Source organism: Grampus griseus (assembly GCF_964374135.1).
Source record: "Grampus griseus genome assembly, chromosome: 17".
NCBI lineage: Eukaryota > Metazoa > Chordata > Mammalia > Artiodactyla > Delphinidae > Grampus > Grampus griseus.
Genome location: NC_139011.1, coordinates 79,026,810 through 79,050,242, shown reverse-complemented (window position 1 = coordinate 79,050,242; position 23,433 = coordinate 79,026,810). Strand labels below are relative to the sequence as shown.

Sequence of the window (23,433 nt, the reverse complement as noted above, 5' to 3'; positions counted from 1 at the left end):
GATCATATGCAGACACAAAACGCATCCAAAGATTTTAGGAACTCGACTCGCAGGCCCACGGCAGCCTTGACACGGCTGCGCCAGGGCACCTCCCGGAGGGCACTGTGCTTGGGGACGTGCAGCTCTGGTACGTGGGCCCTACATCATCAGGAACCGTAAACCTCCTAAGAGAACATCATGCTCGAGGCAGCAATGTCTGCCCACGAAATCCTGAAGGAATGCAGCATAACCAATTATTTAAAAATCACTCGACCATAAAAAGAAATGAAATTGAGTTATCTGTAGTGAGGTGGATGGACCTAGCAGCTGTCAGACAGAGCGAAGTAAGTCATAAAGAGAAAAACAAATACCATATGCTAACACATATATGGAATCTAGAAAAAAAAAGGTCATGAAGAACCTAGGGGCAGGACAGGAATAAAGACGCAGACGTAGAGAATGGACTTGAGGACACAGGGAGGGGGAAGGGTAAGCTGGGACGAAGTGAGAGAGTGGCACGGACATATATACACTACCAAACGTAAAATAGATAGCTAGTGGGAAACAGCCACATAGCACAGGGAGATCAGCTCGGTGCTTTGTGACCACCTAGAGGGGTGGGATAGGGAGGGTGGGAGGAAGACGCAAGAGGGAAGGGATACGGGGATATATGTATACATATAGCTGATTCATTTTGTTACACAGCAGAAACTAACGCACCATTGTAAAGCAATTACACTCCAGTAAAGATGTTAAAAAAAAAATCACTTGAGTGTGGACAGGACAGACTGATGCTGGACTGGGGTCTTCCGATCGACAGCTTGTGTGTGCAGGGCCTGTGCAGCGTCTGAGGTGTGTCCCTGTCACCGGGGAAACGAGCGGCAGTGCAGTGGTACCAGGGGCCCACGCGGGGATGTGGAAGAAGCAACCTCAGTGGCTGGAACAACCTGCCCTCCTGGGAAAGGGGGCGGGAGCAGTGGGGCTGGGAAGGGGGGACCACAGCAGCCGGGAAGGCCTCTCGGATGGGTGACACGTGGGGGAAGAGCTGAGGGAGGGGAGGACGGCCCCGCAGAGGTCGGTGGGCAGTGCATTCTACTCAGGACAGGGTGCTTAATCTATTGTATTAGAAAAACGTAAATGTACTTTTCTGCTGGGGGATTCAGAAGAGAGGGTACAGATGCCAGTGCCTAAGTGCAAGGGTCCCTCTTTGCTAGAAACTCTCATTAGCTGGCAGCTTTAACTGTATTGGGTGAGAATATACATGAACGTTTAATCACTTTCCTGTGGAAAAGATTTTCTTGCATGTCACTCACTCACTCCCGGCAACCACCCCCCCGGGACTACACTATCTGCTGAGGATATAAATGTCCCAAAGCCACGGTTCCCGCCTTGCCTTTGCCTGAAAGCCCCTCCCCTCCCTGTGCCCTCTCTCCCTCCCTCAACGTCACCCTGATGTCTCCACGTCCCCCGCACGGTGGTGACCGGAAGACGAGGAGAAGGCGGTCAGGACGGCCTGTGTCCTGGCGATGGCCCGGGCGAACTCACACCCGTAAGCGAGCCGTGTGCGCCGCACTCTGACCTCCAACGGTCCCCGGCCAGAGATCTTCGGGGTGAAAAAGGAATAAGGGTGTGCGAGCTGGGCTCAGGCCACAGTCCTGGTTAACGTCCCTGCGTCATTTGGCGGCACGTCCCTCGCACCCCAGCTCTGCCCCCGCGCCCCGCTCCCGCCGCGCGTCCCCCCGCTGGCTGGCCTCGCATATTCCCAAGGCCCGCTCTCCTGGGGTTTGCCCTGCCTTCTCTGCTTTAACCTCTTTCAACTTGCTGTGGCATCTGAAACCATCCAAGGCCCAGGTGGGAGTTTTCTGAGCTCTCAGCTCCCATGACCATCACTTGCCTCCCCCTTGGCCCCAGGTCTTTGTTCTTCGTGGGCTTCTTTTTCCCTGTCAGGTCCCAGCAGGATGCGTGCCCTCGGATTCTGGGCCGGGCACTCTGTCCTCTTCCTCTTATACATCTTCCCTGGAGGCCCCATCTCCCAGGCCGCAGCTCACGATCTCACGTCTGCATCTTTAGCCAACATTTCAGGTGATCTTCCTGACGCCAGACGGTCCCCATGCGCACCCGGCCCCTGAAGAATTCTGCACACTGCTCTTCCTAAGATACCCCAGCCCTAGTGCACTTTTCTGCCCAAACACCCTGTGGCTTGTTCATGGGAAACCTGGCCATCTTCTCAGGGCCCTCACCCTGCTCTCTCTCTCTCTCTCTCTCTCTCTCTCTCTCTCTCCAGGTCACCTGGTCCTGGGGCTCAGCTTGGGCCCTTCTGCTCCGGACGGCCGGGCCTGTCTCAGAACCCACTGCAGCTCGACTAGTACTTCCTGCCCTGTCCTTTCAACTTCTGAGTCACGGAAGCCCTTGAGAATGTGACGAAAACCATGAACCCCCTTCCCAATAACACTCTGCAGTTAAGCTTTATGAGTCTGTAGGCTCCCTGAAGCCCTGACTTGGATCCTCTGAGGCCAGCGGGTGTTAGATTAAGATCTGCTGATCAGAACATAAACATTTCTAATTGTTTTACATGTTTTGTTTTTCAGTCGATTAGACTTTTAATTCTCTTAGCATGAGATCATGTCAGGTACATTTTTTTCATAATCCTCTTAGTTCTGAGCATAGGTCTAGGTATATACAGAACATTTAACTACCAACGGGTTGAAATTGCCCTGAAACATCTGCAAAGTCAGCTCCATAAGCCAAGGCGTCATTTGTTACTCAAGGTTTTGAACTGGAGTCTCCGTTCTAGAACCACAGAGTAAGCCACTCCAGATGACTACTTACGTGATTAGCTCTTTCTTGAGATCTCTTGCGTGGAGCTTGGGTTTAGGGCTTGGTATGGAGGCCTCTCCAGGGAACTTCTTTTCCTCTAAATTTTCTAGAGAGCTCACTGGGTCTTTCTGAAAACAAAAATAATACAGAAGCACACAAGGCATTAGGAAACCCTGGAAAGACAACTGTATTTGAAGTCATTGGGGTCAAATTTGAGTTTTGGCTTAAAGACTTAGATGACTTCCCTCGTCGGATTTGTACACAAAATAAATAAGATAATGAGTATAAGGGTAGATCTGGACCGCTATGGACATCTATGCTCAGTGAAGAATGAGAAATTGTAACTCACGGGCACACCTTTAGAAAGTTTGCATTTTGGCAAATATAACTACAGAGGTATTTCTTGAGCTATGTAAATAAGTTAATATTTTAATATATTTTAAGTTTTACAGCATAGCAAACATTTCGTAGAGAACATAGGAAGAGTTCTTTATGCACACAGCAGTCATTGGTAAAAGAAACACTGCAAAAAATGAATCACACATATTTTCAAACAGAGAAGGAAGAAGTAAATTTAGGCTAGGAGAAAGTCCTTTCTTTTTTTTTTTTTGTGGCAATACGTGGGCCTCTCACTGTTGTGGCCTCTCCCACTGTGGGGCACAGGCTCCGGACACGCAGGCTCAGCGGCCATGGCTCACGGGCCCAGCCGCTCTGCGGCATGTGGGATCTTCCCGGACCGGGGCACGAACCCGCGTCCCCTGCATCGGCAGGTGGACTCTCAACCACTGCGCCACCAGGGAAGCCCAGAATGTCCTTTCTGATAAGCAGATAATTAAGATTTAAATTGTTTAAATATGTAATCACTGAGTCCACAATATCTAGGCAACATTTAGTTTGATTTTTCTGGATAATTGCTTTTAGTCTCACATCACTTCCTGTTTTCCTTAAACTACCTCTTTTGCTAAGTTGGCATTTTGTAATGGTTTTACTCATTGGATGGAATCTCTTGTTGGGTTATCACTAATTTTCATGGCCTTATTTTAAGCTTGGTACCGATCCTGATTTCATAAGGAAATCTCACTGATCCTTTCAAATCATTTATTTACCATCTGATATATTATCTTACAGAAAACTAATGACGGTTTTATTCAGTCACATAATTAGCTTACTTTTATCATTAAGTTTATATCCAGTAAATATAATACGTTCTGGATTTAATATTAAAATCAGATTAACTAATATAAAAACACTGTCTCCTAAATCTCAGAAGTACTGATCCATTTAAGGTGAGAAAACAATTTTGAGTTATTCAAGATAAATCTCATTTAAATCAAATGAATATGAAATTGCAAGGGCAAATACAATTTTAATAATCCTGAGTCTACACCCAAAATCAGTGGAAAAACAAAATCCCTGGATTTTCCCAAACAAAGAAAAACTCTAAGCCTTCATCTCAGTCATAAAGGCAAATGCAATCTCTTTCATTAATTACTTGGATAACAGTTCAATCAATTATTTTACATAGGACCACACAGTGGTAAATACGTTTACACGACCTCAAGTAACATTATCTTCAGACCAAATTAATAAAACCTGGTTTGGTCTAGCTTCTTCTTTCATATTATTTTTAATACTGAGTATTCCATTTTATATTATTGATTAATGTTTGAAAATAGTAGCAGATACTAATACACCCCTGAAAAATAAAGAGAAATAGGTGTTTGATGATAGTTGTCTACTAAGGTAGAAGAGAAGGGCTATTTTAATGCTGCTTCCGTGGAATCTATAGAAAAGAAGTGAATTATGTGTATCCTTTTCACGTTTCACAGCGTTAATGCCTAAAGTGAAGCATTAGCACTACCTTCCGTTTCATTTGGAGCTACCTGGATTCAGCCCGGTGGTGTTTTCCACTATAATTTACAAGCGACTTGGCCTTTTGAAAGTCGACACAAATGATAAACCCAATTTTGTCTCAGTGTGGAGCAGCTTTTGTTTTTCTGTTCAGATGCTGAATTTTTCACAAAAATGGCATAAAGTGAAAAAGAGCGATTTTATTATTTTCTTTGCGATGAACGAGAGCAAAGTATCTCTAAGGAGGCATGTACAGATGAACACATAAAGGTCATTAGCTGTTGTTTGTTGAATCTGCACATTATGGAAGACAAGGGAATAAGGGATTTTGAAAGAAATGATCAACTATGAAAGTTTAACTTATTTGACTCAAATGCATTCAAAATTAATGCTTGCAGAATATATGGTATTTAACTTAGCACAGTAGTATGTGCTGATGTTTCAGTAGGATAATTTTATTGGATATGACCTTTTAAATATTTTGTAACTTCTTTTAAAAACTATGGACTCTTGGGTATGTGATTGCATTATGAAATAGTTGTCTTTTTCCCTTTTTTTTTTTTGCCCAGCATTCTACCTCTAGAAGCTCGCAGAGAGCATAGGTATTAAAATACAGGTGACCGTCACTATAAGAATGCTTAATTTTGTTACAGAAGCATTGTATATTGGATAAACTCCTAAAAAGCACACCATAAAAATATGCCAACATCATTTGTCAGAATTTTTTCAACATTTAAAGTATCATTTTGAAAATAATAAATTTATATTGGGGAGACATAAAGAGAAAACGTGGCATACATATATGTGTGTGTTTAGAGAGTATATGGGTGCAATGAAATTCCTTTAATGTACAGACAGAAGTTTACATAGATTTCAGTAAAGACCAGAACATAATGGGAACATGAATAACAGATAATAGCATCTGGCACTTTTAACATTTGAAGCCCTGAAATCTTTGGAGAACTGACAGTTGAATGCAACTGACAGCCTAGTTATTTCTCAGCGCTTTCCTTTTGAGATAATTTGAGGTTTTTCCAGATTCAGGATTTTGCTTTTAGAGGGCATCTGGACAGGCTATTTCACTGAGAGAGACAGACAATATTTTCTGAAAATTACCACCAAAATGAGGCAACTGTTGTGCATATGAACTAGATAACAATGAATTGGAAATAATCGCCCAGTTTCTGGTCGTGGCAACGGGTGTGAGTCTCGTGTGGGATGTGCGGGGCTGGGGAGGTGGGAACAGTCCACATTCACAGAGCACCACTGGGGCCCCGAGCTGCGTCTCTGCGGAGCTCACGGGAAGGACAGCCAGGACCATCCGTCCCTGGTTTGTGTGGTCACGTGGAGTCACGTCCTGTAACCGGGCTCAGGGGCTCTGGTCCTGCCATCCTAAGAAGCACCGAAACCACTGTGGTCTCCAGCACACACCTGGCCAGGTACCACTGCTTCATTATTCTCTTTCTCCTTTCCTTTCTGCTTTTTCTCAGTATTTCCTAGCTGTCTCCATTTCCCTGTGTACTTTTTTCTTTTCCTTTTCTCCATTTTCTCCCTCTCCCTTTTCTTCATTTTAGGGAAGCCCAGGCCCATTACTTATTTTCTATATGACCAAAGAACAACAACTTTACCCCGGCAGGCCTCAATTTTCTCCTCTAGAAACTTTGATAATAATCCTGCCTTTCAGAACTGGTAGGATAATGAGATGCTGTTTATAGATCTTTAATCTTTATTCTTACTCAACATGGCCTCCCTCTGCTACCTTCCCAACGACGACATTGAATACAATCTACTTTTTCAAAATAATAACTATTGAGTATCACATTTTTCATTTAGGGATTCAGAACAAAATGTGAAAAATACTCTCTACTGGTAAATTACCTTGGCACGGATGAAAGCACAAAGAACAAGGGTGAGAAGCTGCCCCAGGAGTTACAGGGGTTCAGAAGCACCTTTGTGTGTGTCCCCGCGGGGACAGCTCCCCAGCAATGAACCACCCACGTTCAGACCGTGACAATAGGCGTTAGGCTGAAACCATATTTGTCAACTCAAACCTAGTGCAGGGCTTCCCTGGTGGCGCAGTGGTTGAGGGTCCGCCTGCCGATGCAGGGGACACGGATTCGTGCCCCGGTCCGGGAAGATCCCACATGCCGCGGAGTGGCTGGGCCCGTGAGCCATGGCCGCTGAGCCTACGCGTCCGGAGCCTGTGCTCCGCAACGGGAGAGGCCACAGCAGTGAGAGGCTGCGTACCGCAAAAAAAAAAAAAAAAAAAAAAAAAAAAAAAAAAAAAAAACCCCTAGTGCAAGCACTTGGATACTCAGGCTGCCATTTGCAGCAGTGAGTCTACACTGTCAGACCTGAAGGGGCGAGCCATTCCGGAAGGAGCAGAAACCTAATCTGAACAAATCCTCTCCCCCACGATTTTGCAGGCACGTTGTACACTGTCACAGGTCCGTCAGCCTTAGATAGGAACGTGCTCCAGCTGAATCCATGAAGCCGCCTGGATGAATCCACATGTTTTGATAAAGAGAGAATATTTGTCACGAGACTGAACTTTCTGGTGATCTGAGGGATAAGTACATACAAGGAGGTCCCTGAGGTGCTCACTAGACCCCCAAGCAGCAGGAGTGTCCCGGAATATGAGGGTTACCCTGTAGACATCGCTGCACAAACTTAAAACCGATGTCCAATGACACAAACACCCTGAAGGGAACAAGAACCCACTATGCTTCGTTACTGGTCGGGACTGGACTGGACGCCTGACTGTGTGTGAACAGAAAGGAGACTGCTTGTCAACGGTGACCTTGGCCTGTGCACAGCGGGCTCGCAGGGGTGAGGACAGAACGTCTAAGCCCCTGCACGCAGCACCGAGACTCCCCAACACGGGGGGTTCCCTTCCAGCTGGATCGCCCAGGAACAGGGACGCCGTGATGCTTATCCGGAAGGGACCGTCCTCCGTGCCACGTGCCTTTGACTGGACCTCTACCTCCAGGCCTCGTAACTGCCATTAGGTCCCCCTGTGGGGAGTGGAATAGGCCCGGTTGGCAATCGAGAGGCTCGTGGACCGCGGGCGTCCCCTGTCTCGGGAGCTGATGTGCACGGACTGGACCGAATCAACAAACCTGCTCTCAGCCCACCCCCCCGCCTCCTGACTTCCATCTCAGACTCGCGTGCCGAGCGATCGCTAATGCGAATACCGGCAGATTTCTGGATTGCGTGATGACGTAAGTTAGGTGTAACTTCTGTGACTTGGCACAGCTGAAGCAGCTGGGGACGTGGAAGAGGGCAGAGGTGCACACTCACCGGTTCACAGTCACCACCTGAGGCGAAGCAGCTTCTTACACGTTGCAGGGTCAGTTTTATATTTATTAGAGTCAAATGTATATGATTTAAGAAACAGTTCTTCTAAAACAGTGTTATGACAGATTAACTAAGACCATCCCTAAATACTTGGGTGAATATTTTTTAATAAATTTATTTATTTATTTTATTTTTGGTTGCGTTGGGTCTTCGTTGCTGTGTGTGGACTTTCTCTAGTTGCGGTGAGCGGGGGCTACTCTTCGTTGAAGTGCACGGGCTTCTCATTGCAGTGGCTTCTCTTGTTGCGGAGCACGGGCTCTAGGCGCACGGGCTTCAGTAGTTGTGGCACACGGGCTCAGCAGTTGTGGACTGCGGGCTCTAGAGCTCAGGCTCAGTAGTTGTGGCTCGTGGGCTCTAGAGCACAGGCTCAGTAGTTGCGGCACACAGGCTTAGTTGCTCTGCAGCATGTGGGATCTTCCTGGACCAGGGCTCCAACCCACGTCCCCTGCATTGGCAGGCAGATTCTTAACCGCTGCATCACCAGGGAAGTCCTTGGGTGAATTTTTAAAAGCCAAGCAGAATGACAATGACTATACCCCGTATGGCAGACTCCAACCTGAAGCTGCTGCTGAGTCAGTCCCCCCACCCTCCCCGCGATGGTGTGGCCAGTGGTGACGCAGAGCCTGCCTTGGGTCCTGGGGGCTCCTCCGGCCCTCCCGTCTACTCTGCGTGCCTGCTAAGCTACTCGCTGGTCCGTGAGCTTGGTTACAGGTTGGTCCTCCTACCAGACTGAGCACGCGTGTGGAGGAAGCGTGTGCAGGAAGCGTGGGCAGGAAGCGCGTGCAGGAAGCGCGTGCAGGAAGCGTGTGCAGGAAGCGCGTGCAGGAAGCGTGTGCAGGAAGCACGTGCAGGAAGCGTGGGCAGGAAGCGTGTGCCAGGTGGTGCTGCATCCTCAGGACCGATCTTACTGCCTGGACGTGGGGATCACAGTGAAAGTGTGCAGAGGGAGGATGGGAGGGAGGGAAGGAAAGAAGGGGAACAGGAAACAGCCCAGCCTTGTCATCACTGCCATTGACATCGACTCATGCCCTGAGATGTTGAAGTAGATGCTAAAATCACACAAGGAACTATACTCAATATTACGTAATAACCTATAAGGGAAAAGAGTCTGGAAAAGAATACACACACACACACACACACACACACACACATATGTATAACCGAATCGCTGTGCTCTACCTGAAACCTACATGATATTGTAAATCAACTATACTTCAGTAAAAAGCACATGCTAAATGGAATGAGTCTTCCACCAAAGTCTCTGAGCTTCACACGCTGTAAAGGTGACGACGCGCACTTTCAAATGTCTATTTCAGTTCCTTAAACACGGCAACTGGCAAGTACAAACCACTTCCCTGACAAACAGCATCGCCTACAGTAAAGCTGGGGTCACATCTGCAATGTCACTGAGTCTAACCAGTGGAGGGTGTGGCCATGAACTCTTCTGAATGACACCGAGTCAAGGCTAATCAGACCCAGCCAGGTTGCTCCAACTGTGAGATGTGGGCTGAGAATTCCCGCACGGCCACAATGTCTGGCTTCCGGGGGTGAAGCCACCTCCAAGGATAACCCAGCCCACGACTCTGGAGCTGCCATGGCTGAGACATCCCACGTCCACGATCAGTCCCCGGACCACGGCTCTGCACACAGGGACGCCAACACCATCCCTCCACGAAACCACGGAAGGGGATTTGACGAGATGCGTCCTTGCCCCCTATTCGTTCTCGTGTTCCGGCATCCGGTGCGGAGCACACGGAGGCAGGCGGCTTGGTGTTGAGGGACACCCTGCCCCTCACAGGCTGCCGTGTCCGAGGGAGAGATGACGTCACCTCTCACGCAGCGCATGCTATTCAGCCGTGACGGGGGTACAACGCACTCTGATGACATATTGTTTTAGGCAAGGGATGGGAAACGTTGGATTCATTTATAAATTCCTCCTGAAATTTAAAACCAACGTTTTACCAAAATCAAAAACAAGGTACAGAATTACGTATTATCTACACAGGATTGCGAGAATTAATCCAGGAGGAAAAAGCTGACCACACCCTTCGATCACGCTCCGTCTCAAGCTTACCGGCCACATTGAAACAATACCTCTTTCTCCTCCTCTGTCTTCCCGTGAGCTTTGCTATAGTTGATAGGCGTGTTCCAGCCCTCGTGATCACAGAGGGCCTGGTAGAAGGCGGCATTGACCAACAGGCTGCTGGTTTTGAATGGGGAAGAGGAAGCAGTTGGAACAGAAGGGTTAGTGGAAGTTAGGGGTGCAGCTTTGTCCAGGATTCGGTTTTTTTTCATGCTTAAGTCCAATGTGCCATTTTCATCCACTTCTATCTCGGCTCCCTGGTATACAACAGGAAACAGAAAAACATTTAAGCAGTTTGCAGTGGCAGCCTAGCCATGTGGGCTTTTAAGGGATCATTTTAAATGCAAGCTTTTATGGAAGTATATCTGACTTTAAATCTAGCTTTCCGATTTGCTTTGGTTAATGTTCAATCCTTAGGCAGACTTTTCAGAGCAGCCCCATTAGTGAGCTTCGTGTTTCTGGGTTTAAACAAAGGAAGCCTAATGTAAGTAAGATGGTCCAAATACTAAATGTACTGGCTAAACCTGTTTTATCTTCTTTCCCCCCAAGTTTAGCTTTAAACCTTCCTTTCTAGTTTGCAGAATTATCACTCCCAATTCATCCTTTGAAGCAGTAACACTTGAGTTTACAAAGAGGCACAATATTAATCTCACGTGAAAAACACGCACAAATAACCAGCGGGAAGAGACTTTTTACTGGGAAATATGAGAACTGTATTAGATTAGTAGGAAAGTGACATTTTACCCTGGGTGCCTTGCGCCAGAAAAGCTTGGTTAACTCGTGGCGGGCGTGTTGGGGGAGGCGGGCAGTGTAAACCAAAGTTCCCCTGGGGGCCTGGAGTGGAGGTACCAGGTGTCACATGACAGGACGGGGCGGGCAGCAGGGGGTAAGTTCTACAGTGAAAACTCCAGAATAAAGGTGATTCTCCTCCAGATACTCAGTATGAGACTTGAACTCTACCTCACGGCGTTTCTCTTCGGGAGACCTTTGGTTAAGCTTCGTCTTCTTTTCAAGGTTCAAGTGCCAACAAAGTCCCCATGTGCCCTGGACCTTCCACAACTCATGTGCCCGAGGATGGCGTGCGTGGCCCTGAACCGTGAACACCACCGGGCAGTAACTCCCAGAAGGCGGGGTGAACGAGCTCGTCACCCTCGCAAGTGGGTCAAATGAATACCTGAGCGGCACTGTCACTGTCATCCATCAATTCACAATTAGCTTCTGGACAATGTCTCTTCTCTTTTCCCTTTGGCCGGCAAAGCAGAAGTCTTCTCTGATATGCTCCTAAGATCCCTAACGGTTACTTCCCAGGGGTTTATTTTAACTCCCCATTTGCACTGCACCCGTACCCCCTCCCCAGCAGTTCCCCCTGAGATGTGATCCACCGTAGCGGCCGCCTGAGTTAAAAAATAAAAGCATCTCTTCTGTTTGCTTGTTTGACCTGCAAAGTTCCTATTCTCAATCTCTCAGCCTATGAGGTAGAAATGCTCTATTATATTTGTGGGAGGTAAATACGCTTCTAATATATTTGTACTAAGATGTTTGGTCATATCTTTCTGTCCTTTTCAGTAAATAGTTTAATCTCCTGTGATAGTTTTAAGCCCTGAATTTCACAGTACAGCTTATCCGGGATAATAACTTAGTAACCACCACATCTTATGCCATCTGTATAATATCAAATACGTTTTTATACCAGCATTAATAAACCTTAGTTACAAAAATCCAAGATATTAACCATATCAGTGCTACGTGCTCTCTCCACGATACAATGTATTCTGCCAGGAGTACATGAAAGCAATTTTTGGCTTCAAAACTGATACATAACTATAGAAAAGAAACAGAGCTATAGCTATCAAGTTTAATGGCCAATGTGAAGTAAAATGCTAAATATTGTAGTTGCTGACATTTTTCATAAAAAAATAAAAAAACTTGGGTTAAGACTGCACAACCAACATTCACATAAAATTCCAGACCTCTGTGACAGATGGCTTAGGAAAAAGGAGTCACGTGACTGGGCTGCAGTGTTTTATAGTGCAAAACCCATAAATAGTGCAGATTCGAGCTTGCTGAAAAAATACCAACTATTCCAAGACAACACTAATATATATTTTAGCTTTTACAGGAAAAAGAAACTTCCCATGAGTAAATTAAAAAATCGGAGATTCTCAGAGTTGCGATGGTCCTACATCTTGAGGAATCATGGGCTGATTGAAAAAAAAAATCATTCCTAATGTTTAAAAGAGGTGCTTTTCTGCACCCCGTGCCCCAGCCGGCTGCTCTGAGCACCTGACTGGGCTGGAGGCGGCCGTGTGGGTACAGATGGGCTTGAAGTGAGCTCACAGATGCATTCAAAATTACACACAGCACCAGGGAAGGGCCCCTTTCTGCCCATGGATGGGCGGCTCACACGTTTACTGCACGGATTTTATTCAGAGCATCATCAACAGACATCACATCTCTCTGTGCTTGAAACTCCAAATGGCAGGACAACGAGGACAGGGTGGGGGGGGCGGCAGGAGGTGGAGGGAACGGCTGCACCCTGACATGGACCCCCAGCCCGGCGCCGAATATGCTCGTTTCTTTTTTTTTGTTTGTTTTTGCGGTACGCGGGCCTCTCACTGTTGTGGCCTCTCCCGTTGCGGAGCACAGGCTCCGGACGCGCAGGCTCAGCGGCCATGGCTCACGGGCCCAGGCGCTCCGCGGCATGTGGGATCTTCCCGGACCGGGGCACGAACCCGCGTCCCCTGCATCGGCAGGCGGACTCTCAACCACTGCGCCACCAGGGAAGCCCTATGCTCACTTCTTAAAGGGCTGTTTTATACCCGTGTTTTCAGTATTTGAATTTTAAGCTTTTTGAGGCTGGTCTAACACTACTCATACGCTTTCCAACTTAGGAGCGACATCAGTGACCATCTACTTCAGCTACTTTTGAGTTACAGATGCTACCCTGTAATAAGACAGATGTATTTATTCATGAAATGACTGAGAAAGCACATAATATTTTCAAGCCACTATATTTACGGGTAAAAGAAAACTGAAACGTACAGTGTCCCTGACTTCAAGGAGCTTCTTTTGTGCATATAGGACATCTTTAGTGAAATAGACTATAAATTATTATTTTAAGTTATATAATTTATACATAAATTATACAATTATAAATTATTATTGAACTGAAAGTTGAGATAATTTTTCATTATAAGTCTTATCTGTGCTATAAAATAAGAAGTGACTCAGATGTCTGCCAACAGAGAAACGATACTGCGCTGCATCTATTAAATGGCACGTTACAAAAGTAAAACAAAATAAAAATAAATAAATTTAAAAAAAGGGCTTCCCTGGCAGCACAGGGATTAAGAATCCGCCTGCCAATGCAGGGGACACAGGTTCGAGCCCTGGTCCTGGAAGATCCCACATGCCATGGAGCAACTAAGCCCATGCGCCACAACTACTGAGTCTGTGCTCTAGAGCCTGTGAGCCACAACTACTGAGCCCATGCGCCACAACTACTGAAGCCCACGCGCCTAGAGCCCATGCTCCGCAACAAGGGAAGCCACTGCAATGAGAAGCCCGTGCACCGCAACGAAGAGTAGCCCCCGCTCGCCGCAACTAGAGAAAGTCCGCGCGCAGCAACAAAGACCCAACGCAGCCAAAAATAAATAAAAATAAAAATAAATAAATGTAAAACAATGGCATGTTATGTACTCAGTCAAATGATAATTATGAGAAGTTTGTTGCAACAGGGAAAAGACTTATGTCACTGAAAGCAGGAGACAGCCTGGCATGCTGGCTATGTGTACAGCTAGGGAAAACGGGGAGAAATTCATTTTCTGAAGAAGAGCAAATGGGAAAACACAGAAATTCTTGCATTTGTAGTTAGAGGATAGGCCGATGGCTGTTTTCCTCCGATATTTTCCGGGCAAATGATGATATTATGTTGTTTCAACAATTAAAAACGATCTTACATTCAAAGATGGTGATGAAGTAAAAAAAAGCAAAATTGTAATTTTACCTTAAATGTTCTGATTATGAAAAGCATTAACTTTCAAGACATTGATAGGATAAGATAGCCTTGTTTTCCTCATGTGGCAGGTTTTCTGTTAATACGAGAGAGGTCACCACCACCTTGCCTTTGTGACTGGGCTAAGAGGACATGCAAAGACAGGTGGCCCGCAGCCTGGTTTCTGCTTCCAACTTGCCACTTCTGCTCTTCTGCTCGTGCCTCAAGGAGTTTGTTTGGGGGAGTATCTTTTTGGTACCGAAAGTCCTCTGAAACGTTTTCAAAGCAGGCAGCGTATTGAGTAGAGTTCTCTGTGCTATACAGAAGGTCCTTGTTGATTATCTGTTTTATATATAGTAATGTGTATACGTCAATCCCAAACTCCTAATTTATCCCGTGCTATTTATAGCACAGGGCACTCTACTCAATAATCTGTAATAACCTATACAGGAAAAGAATCTGAAAAAGAATGGATATATGTGTATGTACAACCGAATCACTTTGCTGTACACTGTAAACTAACACAACATTGTAAATCAACTATAATATAAAATAAAAATTAAATTAAAAATTAAATTAATATTAAAAAAATCCTCTTGCCTATCCTCAAAAAAAAAAAATAAGTAGGCAGGGTATTAACAGTAAACAGATGAGAGACTTCCCTGGCGGTCCAGTGGTTAAGACTCTGCGCCTCCACTTCAGGGGTGCGGGTTCAATCCCTGGTCCAGGAACTAAGATCCCGCATGCCACAAAAATATAAAATAAATAAATAAAATAAAGTAAAATAAATCAATTAACTGAAAACATCTTATTCTTACTAAACAGCAATCGAATATTAAAACTATTAAGAGTATAGACTTGTGAAATGTACTCAACATAAATCCAGTGATGGAATTCAGAGGAGAATCAAGTGGCTGATATAAGGTATAAAATTAAAGTTGAGTTTGTAACCATTTCCCCCAAGTCTTTGTCTGGCACTTGGAATCACAGTGAAAACCCTTGGTGGGCCAGCAGTCTGTACACCAGGGAATGATAAACTCTTCAGGCAGGTCAGAAGTTAGGTGCGTGTGGATTCAAATTTTTGCTCCAATGGCTATAGCTGTGCCACTCGGAAGCAGTCATTTAGTATCTCCACACTACTTTTCTTCACCTGCAAAATGGGATAATTGTATCTGCTTTACAGAGTTTCTAGAAGGATTAAAAAGGATTATTATGGGCAGAGTGCTTATTTACAGTGCCTGGCACATAGTAGGTGTTCAATAAACAACAACTGATAATAAGAATAATTCGATTAGGTTTTTGGACCCGAAGAGACCTCCCTATGCTGTTCTACACTGAGGAAAAGAGGCAGTTTCCCCATACATGTCAGCTGGTTCCTTGAGATCCCAACTCAGGTCCCTCAGGACATTTCACTCACATTCTATAGCATCCTCCGACTTCATGTTAAAGTTACTGCAAAAGGCTGGATTCTAACCGCACCCAGAGCCGCCAGGCTATTTCTGAGAGCAGGCAGCAGGAATGGCGATGTGATATCCTGCTGTGTCTAGGCCTTGTTCAAGCACAAAACAGACTTTGAACTTTAAACATTTCAAGCAAGTGTCAATTTTTTGTTTTCTTTCAAGGCACACTGTGCATATGCCACTTTGTCTAAACAGGTGGGGAACACACCAAAACAAACAACAGAGCGCTTGGCAAGCGGCAGCGATCGGGCTAAAGATAGACTGTGTGCCTATTCCTACCTCTGCTGAGGGGAGGAAGAGGAGGAGAAAGATGGGGAAGAAGGAGGACGGAGCGCGGGTCTTAGGGAACGTGGCGAACCCCCGCCGCTCGCTTCTCCTGCCGCTTGCTTCTACTCAGCCCTGACCTCATCTCGGGAGCACCCGTCTCCAGACTAAAGCGGGACTGATTGAAGCTGTGGTCCATGTGAGCTCTGCAAACTCACATTAATTCCAAATGGAAGTAAAGGACATGATACAAATCTCAGCACCAAGGACCGTGCTAGCATTGAGATGGGGTTCATCCTTCAGACAAAAGTACCCATAACCATGACAATCTCCATTAGGGATTTGCTATTACTAACTTTTCCTCCTGACTTGATTCCTCAAAGAGATACTTAAAACACGCACAAGTGATTTAGGTGGCGTAGACCTGCTGGGTACGTGCTGGCCTGGATTTTAACATATAAACAATTCCTTCTAAGATCTACTTTCAGGATGTGGTGGACTCAAGCTTGGGCAGCGATGGGCAGTGTTAGCCCTGGCATCTCAGCTCAGTGCCAGGGAGGAGGTGTTTTAGTGTTGGGTGGGCAGGTGCTCAGGCTGAGAAATTCTGGAAGGGGGAGAACACTTTGGAATGTGCCTATCGTCCTTCACTGTCTTTAGAAGATGTTCTCTTGCATCTCTGAAGTCTTCCTTCACCCCCTTATCTTCCAGAAGAGTAGGGATTTTGAAAATCACGGATGCAGGCCTCCCAGTAAACCTGGAGTCAGCTGTGAGTCTGCACACAGCATGAAAACCAATCTGTATTAGCTCCGACCAGTGGATGAACGCAATCTCACGGTTAGTGACCTTTGGCTTGATTCTGACAAGGTCGTGCTCCTACTCATGACCTGTAATTTGTTCTCCTCTTGGGCTCTTTAAGCAACTTCAGAGAAGCTCATCGGGTAAAGGGAAGGACATGGAGGCAGAAGGAAAATAAATCCGTTGTCTGAATTCTGATCAAACTCCCTACAAGCCACCCATGCCTCCCCTGAGCCTCAGGAACATCACCTCTGAAGACCCAGTTCTCCACCTGGAATGACCACTTCTTTCGTCCTCCTCTTCCTGTAAGCTCCTTGAAGGCGGGGTCTCTGAGGGAGTCTAACCTGTGACTTGGGCAGTCCAGCACCTACAGACCTTTCAGGTGGGACAGCTGAGTCCATCTTCCAGAATATCTCTGGTACATCAAAAATGCTTCTATGCTCTGCTATAGAAGTCAGGAGTAGGGAAAAGCTGTGTATCCTTCTTTCTAAGCTAGGAACTCAAGACATCTATGGATTTGGGCTAGAAAAAACAAACGTACTAACAGCCTGCTATGGAGGCAACACCAAATCCTGGTGGAGAGAGAATCAGGCTAGTATTCAATGTGGAGGGGAAGATTGTTTACACTTAATCCTACATTAAGCAAAGGGCACAGAGCAGAGGGCCACACAGACAATAGAAATGGCTGTCACATGGCTTCACAGGCGAATTCTATCAAACATTTAGAGAAGAGCTAACACCGATCCTTCCCAAACTCTTGCAAAAGACTGCAGAGGGAGAAATACTCCCAAATTCATTGTGCGAAGCCACCATCACCCTGATACCAAAACCAGAAAAAGATACCACAAAAAAAGAAAATTATAGACCAATAGCACTGATGAACAGAAATGCAAAAATCCTGAACAAAATACTAGCAAACAGAATCCTACAGAACATTAAAAGGATCGTACACCATGATCAAGTGGGATTTATCCCAGGGATGCAAAGATTCTTCAATATATGCAAATCATTCAATGTGATACACCACATTAACAAATTAAGGAATAAAAACCATATGATCATCTCAACAGATGCAGAAAAAGCTTCTGACAAAATTCATATGATTTTGATTTTGATTCCTATAATAAAAACTCCCCAGAAAATGGGCATAGAGGGAACCTACCTCAACATAATAAAGGCCACATATGACAAACCCACAGCAAGCATCATACTCAAAGGTGAAAAACTGAAAGTATTTCCACTAGGGTCAGGAACAAGACAAGGAGGTCCACTCTCACCACTCTTATTCAACATAGTTTTGGATGTCCTAGCCACGGCAATCAGAGAAGAAAAAGAAATAAAAGGAATACAAATTGGAAAAGAAGTAAAACTGTCACTGTTTGCTGATGACATGATACTATACACAGAAAATCCTAAAGATGTCACCTGAAAACTACTAGAACTAATCAATTAATTTGGTAAGATTGCAGGATACAAAATTAATGCACAGAAATCTCTGGCATTCCTATACACCAACAATGAAAAATCAGAAAGAGAAATTAAGGAGACACTCCCATTTACCACTGCAACAAAGAGAATAATATACCTAGGAATAAACCTGCCTAAGGAGGCGAAAGACTTGTACTCAGAAAACCATAAAACACTGATGAAAGAGATCAAAGATGACATAAACAAATGGAGAAATATACCATGTTCTTGGATTGGAAGAATCAATATTGTAAAAATGACTATTCTACCCAAAGCAATCTACAGATTCAATGCAATCCCTATCAAACTACCAATGGCATTCTTCACAGAATTAGAACTAAAGATCTTACAATTCGTACGGAAACACAAAAGACCCAGAATAGCCAAAGCAATCTTGAGAAAGAAAAATGGAATTGGAGGAATCAGGCTCCCCAACTCCAAACTATACCACAAAGCTACAGTAATCAAGACAGTATGGTACTGGCACAAAAACAGAAATACAGATCAACAGAACAAGATAGAAAGCCCAGAGATAAACCCACGCACATATGGTCAACTTATTTTTGATAAAGGAGGCAAGAATATACAAGGGAGAAAAGACAGCCTCTTTAATAAGTGGTTCTGGGGAAACTGGACAGCTACATGTAAAAGAATGAAATTAGAACACTCCCTAACACCATACACAAAAGTAAACTCAAAATGGATTAAAGACTCAAACGTAAGACCAGACACTGATAAAACTTTTAGAGGAAAACATAGGAAAAACACTCTTTGACATAAAACACAGCAAGATCTTTTTGGACCCACCTCCTAGAGTAACAGAAATAAAAACAAAAATAAACAAATGGGACTTAATTAAACTTAAAAGCTTTTGCATAGCAAAGGAAACCATAAACAAGACAAAAAGACAATCCTAAGAATGGGAGAAAATATTTGCAAATGAAACAACAGACAAAGGATTAATCTCCAAAATATACAAACTGCTCATGGAGCTCAATATCAAAAAAACAAACAATCCAGTTAAAAAATGGGTGGAAGATCTAAATAGACATTTCACCAAGGAAGACATACAGATAGCCAAGAGGCACATGAAAAGATGCTCAACATCACTAATTATTAGAGAAATGCAAATCAAAACTACAATGAGGTATCACCTCACGCCGGTCTGAATGGCCATTATCAAAAAAGCTAGAAACAATATATGCTGGAAAGGGTGTGCTGAAAAGGGAACCCTCCTGCACCATTGGTGGGAATGTAAATTGATACAACCACTCTGGAAAACAGTATGGAGGTTCCTTAAAAAACTAAAAATAGAACTACCATATGACCCAGCAATCCCACTACTGGGCATATACCCTGAGAAAACCATAATTCAAAAAGAGACATGCACCACCATGTTTATTGCAGCACTATTTACAATAGCCAGGACATGGAACCAACCTAAATGTCCATCGACAGATGAATGGATAAAGAAGATGTGGCACATATATAAAATGGAATATTACTCAGCCATAAAAAGAAACGAAACTGGGTTATTTGTAGTGAGGTGGATGGACCTAGAGTCTGTCATACAGAGTGAAGTAAGTCAGAAAGAGAAAAGCAAATACTGTATGCTAACACCTATATAGGGAATCTAAAAAAAAAAAGGTTCTGATGAACTTAGCTGCAGGGCAGGAATAAAGAGGTAGACATAGAGAATGGACCTGAGGACATGTGATGGGAGGGCGAAGTGAGAGTAGCATTGACATATACACACTACCGAATGTAAAACAGTTGGCTGGTGGGAAGCAGCAGCAAAGCACAGGGAGATCGGCTCGGAGCTTTGCAATGACCTAGAGGGGTGGGATAGGGAGGGTGGGAGGGAGGCTCAAGAGGGAGGGGATATGGGGATATATGTATGCATATAGCTGATTCGCTTTGTTGTGCAACAGAAACTAACACGGTATTATGAAGCAATTATACTCCAGTAAAGATCTATTAAAAAAAAAAAAGAAATGGCTGTCACTGGGCACTGTTTGATCAGAGCCTATTTTTCAGGGTTAATTACTTTGGCTTTTTCTCTCTCTCTCTTTTTTTTTTTTTTTGTTACAATAATTACCTTTTGTGGTTTCAGGAATTTATGAGGTTCTCTTTTATATTCAGAAAATAGGATCCAACCAGGAAAGAATTCTGCAAACTGTTACAGTTGTGTGCAAATGCGGGCCTGGAAGAAGGATTCTGTACCAGGTGACAGTGTAGGGTGCCACAGTGATCCTATTTTAACAACCACGATGTCAAACAAGACAATTTTCGTGGGAAAAAGGTTCCTAAAACCGCCAGCATCACAAACTCTTCCTAAAAGCTGACTGGTGCACTTTCTGTCTCTTCCACCCTTATCATCAGTGGTTTGGCTTTGCAGTTAGGGCTTGGTTGGCAGTTTGGAGGCTGAGACGTGCAGGGGGTTCCTGCCGCCCGGGACAGGCATATCAGCTCCACAGAGCAACCCCGGCTCACAGAATGCTCCCAGCAGGAGCATCAAATACACACGGCGAGTCTGCTGTTTGAATTTTCGAAATGTGATGATCTAACAGTCACTTTTCTGACCAGAAATGTGTTTTAAGAAGAGAAGAACATATATCGATAAGGGAAAATACCTTCAAATTTTAGTCATCCTTGTTTGATTCACTGTTTGGCTCCAGCAATTAATAGAACGTGGAGAGTATAAAGGTTAAAGGCAGAATTCTGAGGAACAAAAAGTATCTACCTTGCAGATGGAAAGCCTTCACTCTACAACCATTTACTCAAGGAATTTAAGCAGATTTAACCATTATAATATCGGCACTTTTTATTGTAGGACAGCCTAGACAAAGAATAAAGCACCAGGAAGGAAGATAGTTTAGTATTTCTCCCACAAGCTGTATATTAGAATATCCCTTTAAAAAGAAGAAATGTATTCAGGTTTTTAAAAATGAATTTAAAAATAACCAAAGTTCCCTTTTAAAGGACCCTACCTCATTCATTTATGTACATAATTTCTGCCTGTGATTTTGGAGAGCTTGGCATTTTCTATATATTTTTGAGGCAACGTGTTTTTCTTTGTTTAAGAACCTCATTTGTTTAAGAATTGTTTTTGAGTGGTTTTTGGCCACCAACTCTTCCTGGGGTTTACTTGGCTGAGATCTGTCCAGAAGCTAATTCTGATTCTTCTGTCAAAGGCTCGACGCACTGTGCGCCCTGCTCTCCTGAAGGCCTGGCACACGGCACAGGTGGCAGCTGACCATGCCGGGGACGGGCTGAGCTTAAAGGGAAAAGAGAGCTAGAGCCTGTGCTCGCCGAGTTTCGGGTTAGAGTTTAACCTGGGCGATCTTCCACTGAAAGCAAGGGTAACATCTCTTCTCCAAATAAGCCTGGGCACTCTCCTCCAGCTGGCTTCAGCTGTCTAGGTAGGAAAATAACTTCTTTTAACAGCCCTTAGCTTGGACGGGAGTTACAGGTCCCTGCTGACTGCAGGACGCTCACGCTCCCTCCGAGGGTCCCTGTTACTTTGGAGCATCACAACCCCCTCCTCAAAAGGCAAGACATGAAGGATCTTTTTGCTTTTTGTTTTCCTCAAGGCATCATAAACACAGATGTCTACTTCTCTGCGTTAGTCGGCGAGGAGAGGTTATTAGAGAAATGTGATTAATTTCGTGAGCTCCAGAAAGCTGGGGTCTCCATAAACTTCACAGAATTTGATTTTGGATTTGAATTTGGGCCCTGAGTTCTCAAGACGCCCCCAGGGCCCTGTCTTGTCGGTTTAACGGATCCAGGTTTTAGGATGTGTCCTTCGTGAAAACTACAGCAACTCAGACCACCTTACGCTATACGACAGTCACATGTACAACAGTGAAATTTCATGAATTTTGCCAGTGTTTTACGGGGGGCTGTGTAATGGAACACGTCCTACCATCTTTGATTCGAAGGCAGTGAAAAGCTTCCGTTGTTCAGCGTGACTCTAGTGGCAATCTCTTTCCTCGTGTGCCAGAGTCCCCAACACAAAAAGAGGTTTGGAATCTATCGAGCCGCCCCCAACCGGCTTCATACCGCACCCCTGCCCCAGCTCTGGGGCACAACCTGCAAAAGCGCCACTGTCTCCCTCCAAGGTCCTTCCTCCCACCACACTCATCCCTGCCCAGGTTCTCTCCCCGAGACAAGGGGGGCCGTGCTGCAGGGGCGGGGGAGAGTGTGGCCGGTTCACGCAGGCAGTGGATTCTCGCTGTGAGCCGCTGCCCCCCTCCGGGCTCTTGGCCGGCCTACCTTGGCAGGCAGACTCTGCGGTTTGTTGGAGAGGATGTCTGCAGCTTCCCTGCAGCGGGTGGAGAGGTTCAGGATGGCAGCAGCTGCCGCTACGTGGGTGTCTTCGCCGCACTGACCGTGGCTGTGAGAGCTGGCACGGCCGGGGCTCGGTGTGTGAGCGCCCGCACTCAGCAGCCGGTTAGGAAATTTCCCTGGATTGGAAAAATGCTTCGCTGTTGAAGAGAGATTTGATTAGCAATTGCTCGTACGTGGATTTAGTCATTAGATAGATTTGTTTTAAAGACAGAACTTCCTTGCATGAAAATACGTGAAGAATAAATTAAAACATGCTCCATTCTCCCTGCGTACGTTCAATGAAGGTTATTCAGAACGGTTTTCACAAAAGTTCACAGATCAGATGACGTGATTGCGGGGGAAGAAGCCTATTCTCTGAATATTGTTTTGCATTTCCACGTCTTATGACAAAAACTCCAGAACTCATGTTAGCGGGCAGGTGCCATGGCAGCGTGGGTAGCTGCAAAACCCATCAGGGACTAGACAGGCATAAGGCCGGTACAACCACAAACGGCGTACGTGTGCGGCCCAGTAACCCCAGGGGAGAGAAACGGACTTTTCGTATTTGTTTTCATAATAACAGTTTTTACTTAGCCATGGAATTGCATTGTTTTGCTATTGGATGTCGAGGTTTGTTTCGTGCTTAAAACAGCACGAGTTTTTCTTCCTCCAACTCAGGGGGACGGAGTTGGTGGCGGAGGCTTTCCTGAGCTGGCATCTTCACGCTCGGTTCGGGGCAGTGAGTGAGAGATGCACAGAGCTTCCAGGGGAACGGAAAGGCACCGCGGCGGAAAGGTAGCATTCTCAGCGCTACCGAGAATGAGCGCTGCTTTATGTTCTGTTGTGGGCACCAAGGCGTTGCATGAGCGCTGCTTTATGTTGTTGTGGGCACCAAGGCGTTACTGAGAGAATTAACGGGCTTCTCTCCACTCTGGGTATTTGTAAACCACTCAGGGACCAGGAAACACAGCCAGCATTTAATGTGGGCTAATATAAAGGCAGTTATAGCTGTTTCACCGTAAGTAGTGTTTACTTTA

At 45.2% G+C, this 23,433-nt stretch overlaps 1 protein-coding gene across 3 annotated transcripts in view; it reads right to left on the bottom strand.

Moving 5' to 3' along the window:
• ST18 (ST18 C2H2C-type zinc finger transcription factor) overlaps positions 1-23,433 on the bottom strand; it is a gene marked incomplete at both ends in the record, with an annotated part of 123,271 nt that overhangs the window by 22,365 nt on the left and 77,473 nt on the right. For 2 of the 3 annotated variants that reach the window (XM_082674747.1, XM_082674748.1), the window contains 2 exons: positions 2,809-2,924; positions 22,343-22,554. In XM_082674747.1, the coding sequence (XP_082530873.1) occupies positions 2,809-2,924; positions 22,343-22,554 (328 nt within the window). Of the gene's footprint in view, positions 1-2,808; positions 2,925-10,098; positions 10,345-22,342; positions 22,555-23,433 lie in introns of all 3 variants that reach the window. The other variant, XM_082674746.1, reaches the window with a different exon arrangement.